At 42.4% G+C, this 16,127-nt stretch overlaps 1 protein-coding gene across 4 annotated transcripts in view; it reads left to right on the top strand.

Annotated features, from left to right (window-relative positions):
• The window catches only part of LOC134350523 (putative deoxyribonuclease TATDN3), a 96,353-nt gene extending 80,946 nt beyond the window's left edge, over window positions 1–15,407 (top strand). The window contains exons 9-10 of one of the 4 annotated variants that reach the window (XM_063055810.1): window positions 1,697–1,774; window positions 13,537–15,407. In XM_063055810.1, coding sequence (XP_062911880.1) covers window positions 1,697–1,774; window positions 13,537–13,680 — 222 coding nt within the window. In that variant the 3' untranslated portion in view covers window positions 13,681–15,407. Of the gene's footprint in view, window positions 1–1,693; window positions 1,775–13,536 lie in introns of all 4 variants that reach the window. The other 3 variants (XM_063055808.1, XM_063055812.1, XM_063055811.1) reach the window with 3 other exon arrangements.
• The last annotated feature ends 720 nt before the right edge of the window (window positions 15,408–16,127 follow it).

Here is a 16,127-nt window from a genome sequence, read left to right as displayed (position 1 = left end):
AGGGGTGGATTATGTGGCGTTAGCTAAGGAGCAACGACTGGACAGCAAGATGCCGGCGTACTGAACCGCAGTCTCAGAACTCCGCCTTGAAGACATACCCATTGGGCCCGAAGGTAATGAGCTCCTTTGCTATGTGTCCACCGGGCAACCTTGGCCCATCGTCCTGACCGCTTGGAGGCGCCGCGTTTTCGACGCCTTGCACGGTTTGGCCCACCCTTCCATCCGGCTGATCATAGACAGGTTTGTGTGGCATGACCTACGTAAGCAGGTCGGGCACTGGGCCAGACATGCATGCACTGTCAAACCTCCAAAATCCAGAGGCACTTGAGGCCCCACTGCAAGCCTTCCAGCCGACACATAGGAGGTTTGAACATGTCCACGTGGACATCGTCGGCCCACTGCCGGTTTTGAGAGGAGCGAGATACCTGTTCACCATAGTGGACAGGTTCACGAGGTTGCCGGAAGCTATCCCACTCGCTGACACGGCCACGGAGACATGTGCCAGAGCCCTGATTACCACCTGGGTGGCACGGTTCGGACTCCCAGCCCACGTCACTTCAGACGGGTGTGCAGTTCACATCGGCTTTGTGGTCTGCAGTGGCACAACTCCTCGGAACCCAGCTCCAACGAACGACTGCTTACCACCCGCAGTCCAACGGCCTGGTGGAACATTTCCACAGGCACTTGAAGTCAGCCCTGATGGCACGCCTCCGAGGGCCAGACTGGGTTGACGAACTCCCCTGGGTGCTACTTGGCATCCGCACGGCACCCAAGGAGGACCTGGCCGCATCATCGGCCAAACTTATTTACGGTGCCCTGTTCACAGTTCCCAGTGAGTTTGTGCCAGGAGGACACACCTACTAAACTAAATTCTGGGAGCGGATTGGAACACTTGCCCCAGTCCCGACGTCCCATCACGGAACAACACCCTCTTTCGTGCCCGAGGACCTACAACAGAGCAAGTATGTTTTCATTCGCAGAGGCGCGCACAGACCACCCCTGCAGCGACCATACGAAGGACCCTACAAGATGGTGCGCCATAATGGGACAACCTGCATTCTCGACATGGGCGGTCGTGAAGAGACTTTTACCATTGACCGCCTCAAACCGGCGCATCTAGACCTTGAACGCCTGGTTGCAGTGCCACCCCCACAACATCGAGGCCAGCCATCTCAAAGAACTGACGGTGTGCAGGCTATGGACTCTGCACCTCCAAGCGCCATTTCTGGGGGGGGGGGGTCATATGGCGGCTTGCCCACATGGCAAGCGAACCGGCTCCAGCAGTTGCGGGCGAGTCCGCAGCCAGCGGCAACCGAGAGGGCTCTTGAGTGCGGGGCAGATCTCGGCCCGGAAGCCGACATCACTTCTGCCCCGCAAAGAGCAGGGGATGCTGGGAGCGAGCACTTAAGCACGCGCGGATTGAAATAGTAAACAGTTCAACCAGACCCTGCTCGACTCAGTGTGTTGCTTTCCCTCATTGTGTATCAGCGTGGCCACAGTACACTTAAATCTTGCTACCACAAACCTGTGAAACAGAGTACTCTTACTGCACAATATTTTACTTTTGAATAGTTGTGATTGCATTTTTTTCTGTGGGTTAAAATGTTTTGAAAGATTTTTAATTTGAATTTTTGCATTAGCTTTGTGGAGTTCAACCTGTGATCAAACTAATGTTTTTGTTATTTTGTCCAAGAAGCAAAAACTGGTGAAACAATTGCCATTAGAGTGTATCTGCTTAGAGACAGACTCTCCTGCATTAGGACCAGTAAAACAGGTAAGATATTTCTTTGTCCAATAAAATTGGTTATATATCTGATTCTTGTAATAGATATGTCATCTCCTTCAAACCAAGAAGAATACTGTATGGAAGATTAACTTTGAACGTCTTTAGAGCTGATAACTAATGTTTTGATAAATTTAAAAATCACTTAGTTAACTTTTCATTTGGCTGAAGGAAAACAGTGGCAGAGCCTGACAGAGTACCCTAGGAAACTTTCAAAGCTTGAAAAGGCAAGAACTGCCATGAACATAAATTTAAAAAGAAATTTTAACATCTGGTTTAGGCCGGTACTTAAGCAAGTTTAAACAAGACTTGAATTCAGCTTCAGATCTATCCTCTTCCAGTTTTAAAGGAGGTTATGTTTTGGCTGATAGGCAGTCAATCTGCCTTTAAGAAAAAAACATATCCTTTAAACATCTCATGCTTCAGAAATAACTTCCATTTCATATTTAATCGTGTATGGCTGGGTTTTTTGGGTCTGACGAAAATTGTCAGGAAGAAGAAAGTGAGGTCTGCTGGAACTAGTATGTGCACTTTTATTAACTGGATTCAATTTCTCAACTTTATGTGGAATTTCCACTAAACGTTTCATTCTGCTCCTAGGTATCTCTAATCTCTCCATTTGCCCACCACTTCCAAGCTTACTTTTACTTTTCTAATCTGTTGTCAAAACCTTTCTGATGTCAACCACCAACCTTTCTAATATCTGAATGAGGCTTTTTAATCTCTTCCATTGCTAATAATTCCATTCCCCCTAACCCCATCCAGCTCATCTCAAAGACAATTTTTTGTTCCACTACTGATCCTTCAGATATCGTTCTTCAGTCTGTTCGCTTCCATGATACTGAAGCCACATTTGGCTGCTTAAAGGTCACGTATCACTTCTCACCATTCCCTGACTGGGATCTTGTGCTGAAAACTTAATATTCAGCCAGCCACGTCAGAGATAGATGTTAAATTTAGTGCAGAACTACAACAAATTCTCAAAATCTGAAGAGGAACAGAAAATAATACAGAAGGTATTGCATGGGGTTCTGGATAGGTCTCTCCCATTGAAGCAGGGGGAAGGATGGCAAAGTGAAGGAACCATGCAAATTTAAGGACAAGCATACTTAAAAGGTTTAGGAAGCAAGGATCAAATAGGATTCTAGAGAGTTACAAAGCAGCTAGGAGGGAGCTGAAGAATGGTAGACTTAGGAAAGATAGAAGGGGGCATGTGAAGGCCTTGGCAAGTAGTATTAAGGAAAATCTCAAGGCATTTTATACGTATGTGAAGAACAGCAGGATGACCAGACCGATCAGAGATAAAAGAGGAAACGCACACCTGGAGTCAAAGAAGGCAGGGGAGGGTTAATGAATACTTTGCTCAGTATGGATTTTGACCAATGTGAAGTCGGCATAGAACAGGCTGATATGCTTGAACATGTCGAAGTCAAGAAAGAGGACGTGCTGGAAACTTTGAAAAACATTAGGATACAGTAGAATAGTCCCCACGTTGCTACAGGGGACAATGGAAATGATTGCTGTGCCTTTGGTGATGACCTTTGCATCCTCACTGACCACATGAATAATGACAGAGGATTTGAGGGTGGCAAATGTTATTCCTTTGTTCAAGAAAGGGAGTCGGGATAATCCTGGGAATTATATAGCAGTGAGTCTTATGTCAGTGGTGGACAAGCTGTTGGAGAAGATTCTTACAGACATGATTTATGAGTATTTGGAGAAGCATAATCTGATTAGGGATAGTTAGTATGGCTTTGTGAGGACATTGGCCTCAATACCTCCTTGGACAATTGGATCATGGATTTCCTCACTCATAGACTCCAATCAACACACATCAAAGTTGCTGGTGAACGCAGCAGGCCAGGCAGCATCTATAGGAAGAGGCGCAGTCGACGTTTCAGGCCGAGACCCTTCGTCAGGACTAACTGAAGGAAGAGTTCAAGGTTCAAGCCTAGGGTGAGAGCCAAAAGACCTGGATTATTAAAGACATAAAAATCTGAAGTCATGGAGGCTAAATCATGTAGGACTATGTGTGTTTATATTTTCTGAGATGAATGGGGAGTGTGGGGAATGAAAATATGATGGAAATAGGATATCAAATACTACATGCACCAAAAATCTGAAATAAAAGCAGAAAATTCTGGAAGCATCGCAAGTCAGAATGCACTTGAAGAGAGAGAAGAAACATTTCAGCTCAACCACCTTTCACCAGAAGTACAGAAACGAAATAGCAGAGAGGGGTAGGGTGAAGAGAATAGAGGCAAAATCCCCAGTAGGAGATCCAGGTGACTCGGTGCTTTTGGTGAAATGAATGAGGGCAAACAGAGAGAGAATAAAAATCAAAAGAACATTCTGAAACTGAGAGGCAGAACAGTGCTGTTGATGAAAATCTGTACAGTCAGAAAAGCAGGAAATATCCATTCATTCTTCCACATCTGTGGAGAGTGGAAAACTGAGTTAGGATGAGAGATTAACATTACATCTGACACAATAGGAAAACCTGTTTATTTGAAATCATTACATTTGGTATTGTGTCCTGAAGGCTGCAACATGCCTAGAGATGAAGGCATTCCTTGGGATGAAGGTGAAGAATGGATGGTGGTCTGCAATCAAAGTCAAAAGAGGTCTCATTGTGAAATTTGAAGTGTGCATGAATCATCAGCAAACTGTAGCCCAAGTTCCGAATTAAATGTGGCAGACAAATGAAGCTCTGTTAAAATTTTAAAAGACTGAGTAAGAATGAATCCACTGGTGGAGTGACTACCAGGCTTCTGAAGATCTAGTAGAGTGTAGAATCCATGGCCTCCTCTACTGTAAAGATGAAGCCACACTCAGGTTGGAGGAACAACACCTTATATTCCGTCTGGGTAGCCTCCAACCTGATGCCATGAACATTGACTTCTCTAACTTCCGCTAGGCCCCACCTCCCCCTCGTACCCCAGCTGTTACTCATTTTTATGCACACATTCTTTCTCTCACTCTCCTTTTTCTCCCTCTGTCCCTCTGAATATACCTCTTGCCCATCCTCTGGGTCACCCCTGCCCCGTCTTTCTTCCCGGACCTCCTGTCCCATGATCCTCTCGTATCCTCTTCTGCCTATCACCTGTCCAGCTCTCGGCTCCATCCCTCCCCCTCCTGTCTTCTCCTATCATTTTGCATCTCCCCCTCCCCCTCCAGCTTTCAAATCCCTTACTCACTCTTCCTTCAGTTAGTCCTGATGAAGGGTCTCGGCCTGAAACGTCGACTGCGCCTCTTCCTATAGATGCTGCCTGGCCTGCTGCGTTCACCAGCAACTTTGATGTGTGTTGCTTGAATTTCCAGCATCTGCAGAATTCCTGTTGTAGACTCCAATCAGTTCAGATTGGCAATATCATCTCCCCCACAATCTCCATCAGCACAGGTGTGCCACAGAGCTGTGTTCTCAGCTCCCTGCTCTACGTGCTTTACCCTTATGGCTGTGTGGCTAAGTACAGTTTTAATGCCATGTTCAAGTTTGTGGTTGTGGGCTGAATCAAAGATGAAGCAGCATACAGAAGGGAGATTGAAAATTTGGCTCTGTTGTTATAGCAACAGCCTCTCACTCAATGTCAACAAGACTAAGGAACTAATTATAGACTTCGGGAGAGAGAAACCGGAGGTCCATGAGCCATTCCTCATCGGAGGATCAGAGGTGGAGAGAGTTAGCAACTTTAAATTCCTGGGTGTTACTATTTCAGAGGATCTGTCCTGGATCCAGCATGTATGTGCAATTGTGAAGAAAGTAGAGCAGTATCTTTACTTCCTTAGGAGTCTGCAGAGATTCGGTACGATATCTAAAATTTTGACAAGTTTCTAAGTGTGTAGTAGAGAGTGTATTGACTGGCTGTATCACAGCCTAGTATGGAAACACCAATGCCTTTGAATGTAAAAGTACATCACAGTTAAAGTCCTCTTAACCATTGAATACATCTGGATGAAACACTATCGTAGGAAAGCAGCATCCATCATCAGAGATCCCCACCATCCAGGCTAGACTCTGTGCTCACTGCTGCCATCAGGTAGAAGGTTCAAGAGCCTCAGGACTCTTACCACCAGGTTCAAAAATAGTTAATACCCCACGACTGTCAGGCTCTTGAACAAAAGGGGATAACTATATTCAGTTGCCTATCCATTGAGATGTTTCTACAACCAATAATCTCACTTTAAAGACTCTTTATCTTGCTATCTGATGTTCTCCATAAGACCATAAGATATAGGAGCAGAAATAGTCCATTCAGCCCATCAAGTATGCTCTGCCATTCAATCATGGCTGATCCAATTCTTCCAGTCATCCCCACCCCCCTGCCTTTTCCACATACCCTTTGATGCCCTGGCTAATCAAGAACCTATCTATCTCTGCCTTAAATGCACCCAATGACTTGGCCTCCATAGCTGCTTGTGGCAACAAATTCCACAGATTTCCAACCCTCTGACGAAAGTGATTTCTCTGCATCTCTGTTCTAAATGGACGTCCTTCAATCCTGAAGTCATGCCCTCTTGTCCTAGAATCCCCTACCATGGGAAATAACTTTACCATATCTAATCTGTTCAAGCCTTTTAACATTCGGAATGATCCTTTGAGAATCCCCCCTCATTCTCCTGAACTCCAGGGAATACAGCTCAAGAGCTGCCAGACATTCCTCATATGGTAACCTCTTCATTTGGAATCATTCTTGTGAATCTTCTCTGAACCCTCTCCAATGTCAGTAAATCCTTTCTAAAATTAGGAGCCCAAAACTGCACACAGTACTCCAAGTGTAGTCTCTCAAGTGCCTCATAGAGCCTCAACTTTACATCCCTGCTCTTATATTCTATACCTCTAGAAATGACTGCCAACATTACATTCACCTTCTTCACCACTGACTCAACCTGGAGGTTAACTTTTAGGGTATCCTGCACAAGGACTCCCAAGTCCCTTTGCATCTCTGCATTTTGAATTCTCTCCACAACTAAATAATGGTCTGCCTGTTTATTTCTTCCACCAAAGTGCATGACCATACACTTTCCAACATTGTATTTCATTTGCCACTTCTTTGCCCATTCCCCCAAACTATCTAAATCTCTCCGCAGGCTCTCTGTTTCCTCAACACTACTTACTTCTCCACCTGTATTTGTATCATCGGCAAATTTGGCCACAAATCCATTAATCCAATAGTCCAAATCATTGAATACATCGTTAAAAGCATCAGTCCCAACACCAACCCCTGTGGTACACCACTGGTAACCGGCAGCCAGTCAGAATAGGATCCCTTTATTTTCACTCTCTGTTTTCTGCCGATCAGCCAATGCTCCATCCATGCTAGTAATTTCCCTGTAATTCCAGGGGCTGTTGTCTTGCTAAGCAACCTCATGTTCAGCAACTTGTCAAAGGCTTATTGACCCAGTTTGTTATCTTCTGCCTCCAGTTGATCTTTCATTGATCCTGTTATGGTTTCTATTCTGTAGATTTGCTGAGTATACCCACAGGAAAATGATTCTCAGGGTTGTATGTGGTGAAATATACTTCGCTAATAACTTTGCTAATAAATTTACTTTGAACTTTGAATTATTTGAGGAAGTGACAAAATATATTGATAAAGGCAGAGCAGTGGATGACATTTGACGAGATTTCCCATGGTAGACTCCTTCACTAAGTCAAGAAGCATGGGATCCAGGGAAACTTGGATGTGTGGATTCAGAATCACCTTGCCCACAGAAGGCAGAGAATATAGTAGATGGAGTATATTTTGCCTGGAGGTCAGTGACCAGTGGTGTTCCACGGGGATATGTTCTGGGGCCTGTACTCTTTGTAATTTTTCTTAAATGCCTTGGATAAGGAAATGGAAGGGTGGATTAGTAGTTTTGCAGATGACATGAAGGTTGGTGGTGTTGTGGGTAGTGTAGAAGGTTGCTGTAGGTTAGAAAAGGATATCGATAGGAAGCAGAGTTATAGAGTCGTAGAATAGTTGAGCACAGAAACGGGCCCTTTGGCATTTAGTCCGTGTCAAACTATTAATCTGCCTAGTACCATTGACCTGCACCCAAAGCGTAGCCCTCCACCTAAATTTCTATTAAATGTTGAAATCAAACTACACCCACTACTTCCACTGGCAGCTCATTCGACACTCTCACGACCCTCTGAGTGAAGAAAATCCCCCTTGGGTTCTCCTTAAACATTTCATTTTTCACTCTTTAGCTCATGGTCTCTAGTTCTGTCTTGCCCAATCTCAGTGGAAAAAGACTGCTTGCATTTACCCTATCTATATCCTTCATAATTTTGTATACTTCTATCAAATCTTCACTCATTCTCCTACGCTCAGGGGAATAAAATCCTAACCTATTCAACCTTTCCCTATGACTCAGGTCGTCAGGTCCTGGCAACATCTGCATTCTTTCAATCTTATTGATATCTTTCCTGTAAGTAGGTGACCAAAACTACACACAATACTCCAAATTGGGCATCACCAATGTCTTATACAACTTCAGCATTACATCCCAACTCCTGTACTCAATACATTGATTTATGAAGGCCATTGTGCCAAAAATTCTCTTTACAACCCTATTTACTTGTGAAGCTACTTCGAAGGAGTTATGAATCTGTTCCCCCAGATCCCTCTGTTCTACCACACTCCTCATTGCCCTGTCGTTCACTGTGTGAGACCTACCCTGTTTGGTCCTCCCAAAGTGCAACACCTCACACTTGTCTGAATTAAATCCCATCTGCCATTTTTTAGCCTTTTTTTCCAGCTGGTCCAGATCCCTTTGCAAGCTTTGATAGTCTTCCTTTTTGTCTACTACACCTTTAATCTTGTTCAGCTGCAAATTTGCTGATCCAGTTAACCACATTATCATTCAGATCATTGATGTAAATGACAAATAACAACAGACCCAGTACCCACTAGTCACAGGTCTACAGTCAGAGAGAGGCATCTATCTACTACCACTCTCTGGTTTCTCCTGTGAAGCCAATGTCTATTCCTAATTTACGACCCCATCTTAATGTCAAGTACTGAATCTTCTTGACTAACCTTACATTCAGTACCTTAGTGAAACGTTCAGTTATATTGGCTCGTATATGTCTAGGGGAAATCCAGCCCAGCACCCGCCTCAACACTCCCCACAGGGTTGGTGGCCGCCCGAATCAATCACAAACATCAATCATCAGCCAGCACACCCAGTAAATTTTAACAAATACACTTTATAGATATTACTAATTCTATGACATTAATATACATTTGATACAGAGAGGAAAGTAATGAAAAAAAAGGCGCCAACACTTATCAAAGTCCAAAGTCCAAGTTCTTCGCGCGCTACCGTTGGAGCTCAATTCGACTTCAGACGACCACCCGAATTCCGTCGACTCACGGCTCGGGACCACCCTGAGTGATCGACCGGAGCCTCTCCACACGTCCGCAGTCTTCCTCGTCTCTCCTCCGACTCCCCGCCAAAACTCAGTCCACAGTCATATCATACAGCATGGTATCCGAAAACAAAACGATACATAACCACCCATTGGCTAATAGAACTCTGTTATCTCATTTTAAAGTAAAACAAACTGTTAGAAACAAACTGTCTTCAGCGTTAAAGCACAACAAAGCCGCATTCCCCAGATTAACATAACAAAGTTGCCATTTTAAATGTAACAAAAGAAAGACCCCTTACATTAGCAAAGACCTTGCTGAAGTCCAGTGCCTTGTCTTCTTCCATTTTCCTGGTTTGTTCCTTGAAAAACTCTACAAGATTGGTTAAACCCAATTTACCATGCACAGAACTGGGTTGATAAGTGGCAGATGAAGTGCAATCTGGAAAAGTGTGAAGTGATTCACTTTGGAAGTTCGAACTTGAAGGTAGAATACAGAGTTAATGGCAAAATTTTTAACAGTTTAGTAGAACAGAGGGATCTTGGAGTTCACGTCCATAGATCCCTCAAAGTGCAGTGCAAATTGATAGGGTGGTTAAGAAAGCATATGGTGCATTCATCTTCATTAGCTGGGAACTGATATCAAGGGCTGTGAGATAATGTTGCAACTCTATAAAACTCTAGTCACATTATATTTAGAATATTATGATCATTGCTGGTCACCTTATTATCAGAAGGATGTGGAAGCTTCAGAGATGGTGTGGAGGAGATTTACCAGGATGCTGCCAGGTTTGGAGAACGTGTCTTATGAGGATAAGCTGAGCAAGCTAGGACTCATTTCTTTAAAGAAAAGGAGGATGAGAGGTGTACAAAGTAGATAGCCAGTGTCTTTTTCCCAGGGCTGAAATGGCTAATATATGGAGGCACAACTTTAAGGTATTTGAGGAAAGTATAGGAAGGATGTCAAAGGTAGTTTTTTTTTAACACAGAAAGTAGTAGTTGTTTGGAATGTACTCCCAGGGTTGGTGGTAGAGGCCGTGACATTCAGAACATTTAATCTACTTTTTGGTGCATGGATGAAAACAACAAAGGGCTATGTGGGAGGGAAGGTTTAGATTGATAAAGGGTCGGCACAATATCATGGGCTGATGAGCCTGTATTGTACTCTGCAGTTTTGTGTTCTATTTTCTAAGGCTAAGAAAGAGTTAATAACTTAGAGGAAAAGTAAATTTTATTACAGAGAGAAAAGTGAGGTGGGAATTGGAAGAGAGGGAGGAGAGAACACAAAGGAACGTCTGTGCTAGGGTGAAGATCAGAAGAAATGAAAAGGTTAAAGATTGACAACTCATAGTGAAAGAAGATTGTGAAAGTATTAGTAAACAACAAAAGTATAGTGTGGAGGATATGCCCTTTTACTGGCTGTGAAATATTTTGGGATATACTGAGAGAGTATACTGGGAAATGAATATTCAAGGATATACGTCCTATCGAAAGGACAGACCGATGGGCAGAGGGGGTGAGGTGGCTCTGTTGGTGAGGAATGATATTCAGTCCCTTGCGAGGGGGGACATAGAATCGGGAGACGTAGAGTCAGTATGGATAGAACTGAAAAATCCTAAGGGTAGAAAGACCCTAATGGGAGTTATCTACAGGCCCCCAAACAGTAGTCTGGATGTAGGGTGTAAGTTGAATCAAGAGTTAAAATTGGCATGTCGCAAAGGTAATGCTATAGTTGTTATGGGGGATTTCAACATGCAGGTAGACTGGAGGAATCAGGTTGGTACTGGACCCCAAGAAAGGGAGTTTGTGGAGTCCCTCCAAGATGGATTCTTAGAACAGCTTGTACTGGAGCCTACCAGAGAGAACGCAATTCTAGATTTAGTGTTGTGCAATGAACCGGATTTGATCAGGGACCTCGAGGTAAAGGAGCCATTAGCAGGTAGTGACCATAATATGATAAGTTTTAATCTACAATTTGAGGGGGAGAAGGGAAACTCGGAAGTGTCAGTATTACAGTTGAACAAAGGGAACTATGGTGCTATGAGGGAGGAGCTGGCCAAAGCTCAATGGAACAATACCCTAGCAGGGATGACAGTGGAACAGCAATGGCAAGTGTTTCTGGGAATAATGCGGAAGGTGCAGGATCAGTTCATTCCAAAGAGGAAGAAAGATCCTAAGGGGAGTAAGGGGAGGCCGAGGCTGACAAAGAAAGTAATGGACAGTATAAAAATAAAAGAGAAGAAGTATAACATAGCAAAGACAAGTGGGAAGCCGGAGGATTGGGAAACTTTTAAAGGTAACTAAAAAGGCAATATGCGGAGAAAAAATGAGGTACAAAGATAAACTAGCCAAGAATATAAAGGAGGATAGTAAAAGCTTCTTTAGGTATGTGAAAAGGAAAAAAATAGTTAAGACCAAAATTGGGCCCTTGAAGACAGAAGCGGGTGAATTTATTATGGGGAACAAGGAAATGGCAGACGAGTTGAACAGGTACTTTGGATCTGTCTTCACTAGGGAAGACACAAACAATCTCCCAGATATAATAGTGGCCAAAGGACCTAGGGTAATGGATGAACTGAAGGGAATTTTCTATTAGGCAGGAAATGGTGTTGGATAGACTGTTGGGTCTGAAGGCAGATAAGTCCCTGGGACCCGATGGTCTGCATCCCGGGGTACTTAAGGAGGTGGCTTTAGAAATCGTGGACGCATTGGTCATCATTTTCCAATGTTCTATAGATTCAGGATCAGTTCCTGTGTATTGGAGGGTGGCTAATGTTGTTCCTCTCTTCAAGAAGGGAGGAAGAGAGAAAATAGGGAATTTTAGACTGGTTAGCCTGATGTTGGTGAAGGGAAGGATGCTGGAGTCAATTATAAAAGATGAAATTATGACACATCTGGATAGCAGTAACAGGATCGGTCCGAGTCAGCATGGGTTTACGAAGGGGAAATCGTGCTCGACTAATCTTCTGGAATTGTTTGAGGATGTAACTATGAAAATGGACAAGGGAGACCCAGTGGATGCAGCGTACCTGGACTTTCAGAAAGCATTTGATAAAGTCCCACATAGGAGATTAGTGGGTAAAATTAGGGCACATGGTATTGGGGGCAGAGTACTGACATGGATTGAAAATTGGCTGGCTGACAGAAAACAAAGAGTAGCGATTCCCTTTCGGAATGGCAGGCGGTGACCAGTGGGTTACTGCAGGGTTCAGTGCTGGGACCGCAGCTGTTTACAATATATATTAATGATTTAGATGAGGGAATTAAAAGTAACATTAGCAAAATTGCCGATAACACAAAGCTGGGTGGCAGTGTGAAATGTGAGGAGGATGTTATGAGAATGCAGGGTAACTTGGACAGGCTGGTTGAGTGGGCAGATGCATAGCAGATGCACTTTAATGTGGATAAATGTGAGGTTATCCACCTTGGTGGTAAGAACAGGAAGGCAGATTATTATCTAAATGGAGTCAAGTTAGGAAAAGGGGAAGCACAACGAGATCTAGGTGTTCTTGTATATCAGTCACTGAAAGCAAGTATGCAAGTACAGCAGGCAGTGGAGAAAGCTAATGGCATGCTGGCCTTCATAACAAGGGGAATTGAGTATAAGAGCAAAGAGGTCCTTCTGCAGTTGTACAGGGCCCTGGTGAGACCACACCTGGAGTACTCTGTGCAGTTTTGGTGTCCAAATTTCAGGAGGGACATTCTTGCTATTGAGGGAGTGCAGCATAGGTTCACAAGGTTAATTCCCGGGATGTTGAAAGATTGGAGCGACTGGGCTTGTATACTCTGGAATTTAGAAGGCTGAGAAGGGATCTTATTGAAACATATAAGATTATTAAGGGATTGGACACACTGGAGGCAGGAAGCATGTTCCCGCTGATGGGTGAGTCCAGAACCAGAGGCCACAGTTTAAGAATAAGGACTAGGCCATTTAGAATGGAGTTGAGGAAAAACTTTTTCACCCAGAGAGTGGTGGATATATGGAATGCTCTGCCCCAGAAGGCAGTGGAGGCCAAGTCTCTGGATGCTTTCAAGAAAGAGATGGATAGAGCTCTTAAAGATAGCGGAATAAAAGGTTATGCGGATAAGGCAGGAACTGGATACTGATTGTGGATGATCAGCCATGATCACAGTGAATGGCGGTGCTGGCTCGAGGGGCCGAATGGCCTACTCCTGCACTTATTGTCTATTGAGTCATGAAAGTAGCTCTACAAATGCGTATCTTTCGCTGTTCTATATATTGTCATTGGTTTAATCGGACAACATTACTCTCCTTTTAAAAAATCTATTATCCAGCAAGCACTGGGTAAACTGTTTTTGGTTTGTTTCTTTCTTTTAGTGCTGTCTATAATTGTACTCTGCTCTAATGAAAATGACTGAAATTATTGTTTTCCAGATAAGAAATGAGCCCCAGAACATATCAATTTCCTGTCAGTACATTGCACAGGTTAAAGGACTTTCAGTGGAGAAAGTCATGGAGGTGACGACACAGAATGCAATCAAACTTTTCCCAAAACTGCAGAAATTTATCCGTTTATAAATTATCTTTGCAATAATTAAGTGACAAAAAATAGTATAAATTTGTGAATGCAATTTAAGCTTAACATAGAGTTGATGCATAATAAAATAAGCCTCAAAGTGCAATATAATAGTTGTGTCAATATTATGACAGAGCTATAAAGTTATGGAGCAAGGAAAAAGCTGCTTCAGCCCAACTTTTCCATGTTGAGCAAGGTGTCCACTTGATCTAATCCCATTGCCTGAATTTGACCCATATCTCCAAATGTTTCAGATTCATGTAGCAACCAAATATCTTTAAAACCTTCTAATTATACCTACCTTTACCTCTTCCACTTCCTCTGCCAGCTGGTTCCATATGTTCACCAGTCTCTGTGTGGAAAAACTTGCCTCTTGCATTTTCTTTAAACCTTTTCTCTTGTCTTAAATCTATGCTCTCTAGTTTTAGACTCTCCTGTGGGAGAAAGACTGACAATTTATCTTGTCTATGCCCCTAATGATTTTATAGACTTCTATAAAGTTAACCCTCAGCTTCCTCCAGTTCAGGGAAAACAAATTCCGCTCTTTTTATAACTCAAGCCTTCACTCTGGACAAAGTATTTTATGAATCTTTTCTGGATCCTCGAGTTTAATCACATCCTTCTTATAGCATGGCAACTAGAACTGCACATAATACTCTTGAGTACGTTCTCACCAATGTCTTGCACAGGTGGTTTACTTAAAAGTCTATCCACTGATTCTAAGGTTAAAATCACTTTCATTATTCACTAAACATTGTTTATGCAAATCTGAACTAAAAAACTTTTGGTGAATATATTTTACTTTTGAAATAAAGAAGTTGGGAATTCACAATAAATCCATCATTATCTTAAGTAACAAAAGTACATTAACATTTGAGTGTGGAAACTTTATCACAGTATTCCATTATATAGTTGTCAAACTGACATTATTTACAGACATGTCAAAAAACTTCTATTGAGCAATGATTCAACTTTTTTGAATTGTTCAACTTTGCTGTATATCTAGTAACTTTGAAAACACACTGTGGCCACTTCATTAGGTACCTCCTAGTACCAATAATTCTGCTACTGTAGCCTATCTACTTCAGGATTTTATGGGTGTTCAGAAAGCCTGCTCTGCAGGTAACACATGTTTAATTGATTTACTGTCACCTTGCTGTCAGTTTGAACCAGTCTCTCCATTCTCCTCTGACTTCTGTCATTAACAAAGCCCACAGAGCTGCCACTCACTGGATTTTTTTCTCTTTTTGAACCATTCTCTGTAAACTGTTAAGACTGCTGCACGTGAAAATCCCAGATCAGCAGTTTCTGAGATACTAAAACCATTCTGTCTGGCACCTTAATCATTCTACCGTCAAAGTCACTTAGATCATATTTTTTCCCTATTCTGATGTTTGGTCTGAAAACAACTGAACCTCTTGACCATGTCTGCATGCTGTTATTCATTGAGTTTTGACCATATGATTGACTGATTAGATATTTGCAGTAGTGAGCAGGTGTACAGATGTGCCTCAAAGAGTGGCCACTGAGTGTATATGTATTGAATTGCAGATAGCTTGCTTCTGGGGATGCCTTCTATCACAAAGATGACACTTTTTGTAATGTCCTGACATAGTTGTCTTGAAATTTTGGATATTGTTGGTGCAAATCATCTTTTGTGTTGTTTAATTTAATGAATTACCTTACATATGAAACCATGGGTAACAAAATAATCAAATCAAGAATGCATAAAATTATCTTTTAATAATTATTTTGTCAACATTTATTCCACTGATCTTTTCTGAAAAGGCCGACCATCCTAAAGGAAAATGTAAAAAACAAAGTCCTATTTTTATTATTTTACCAAATATATACCAAAACACTACAGCAACACAAGAACTAGATTTACGTGCACACTAATTCTGAATTATAAATGCAAAAAAAGGAAGGAAGATTCATGGCATAATCTGCCACAGTTCTTAATTAAGCCAAATATTCAGCCTGTAAGTAGAATCATGCCTGGAGAAGGATCACGCAGAGTTTTTCCCACAGTCTTCAATATGCTGAAATCCCTCGTCAGTCGCATGACCTTACATAACAAGAAAATGCATATTTATTTCGTTAATAAAGGAAAATTTGCCTCAAGCCTTAAAAGCACAGACTGCACTTATGAGAGATCAGATGATTTGTATTTTCAGCTTTGTTACTAGGGAAGTTATATTTAAAAGTGAAGTTCAGCCAAGTTACATCGCAAAACTTTTATCGAGAATGGGATTTTAGTATAAAACAATATGTGCTTGCCTGATTAGAATTGTGCTTCAATCTAAAAACCTTGAAAAAAGAGTCAAAAATCAGGCCCATTTCCATCCACAGTGCATTAAAGTGCAAATTTTAACTGGTAGTTCGGGATCTTAATGCCATTTTTCTTTATAAGCATCATTTAACATTTTTGACTCCAGTGAACTAACAA

The sequence above is a fragment of the Mobula hypostoma genome, chromosome 8 (assembly GCF_963921235.1).
Source record: "Mobula hypostoma chromosome 8, sMobHyp1.1, whole genome shotgun sequence".
NCBI classification, from domain to species: domain Eukaryota; kingdom Metazoa; phylum Chordata; class Chondrichthyes; order Myliobatiformes; family Myliobatidae; genus Mobula; species Mobula hypostoma.
This window is presented reverse-complemented; position numbering and strand designations above follow the sequence as displayed.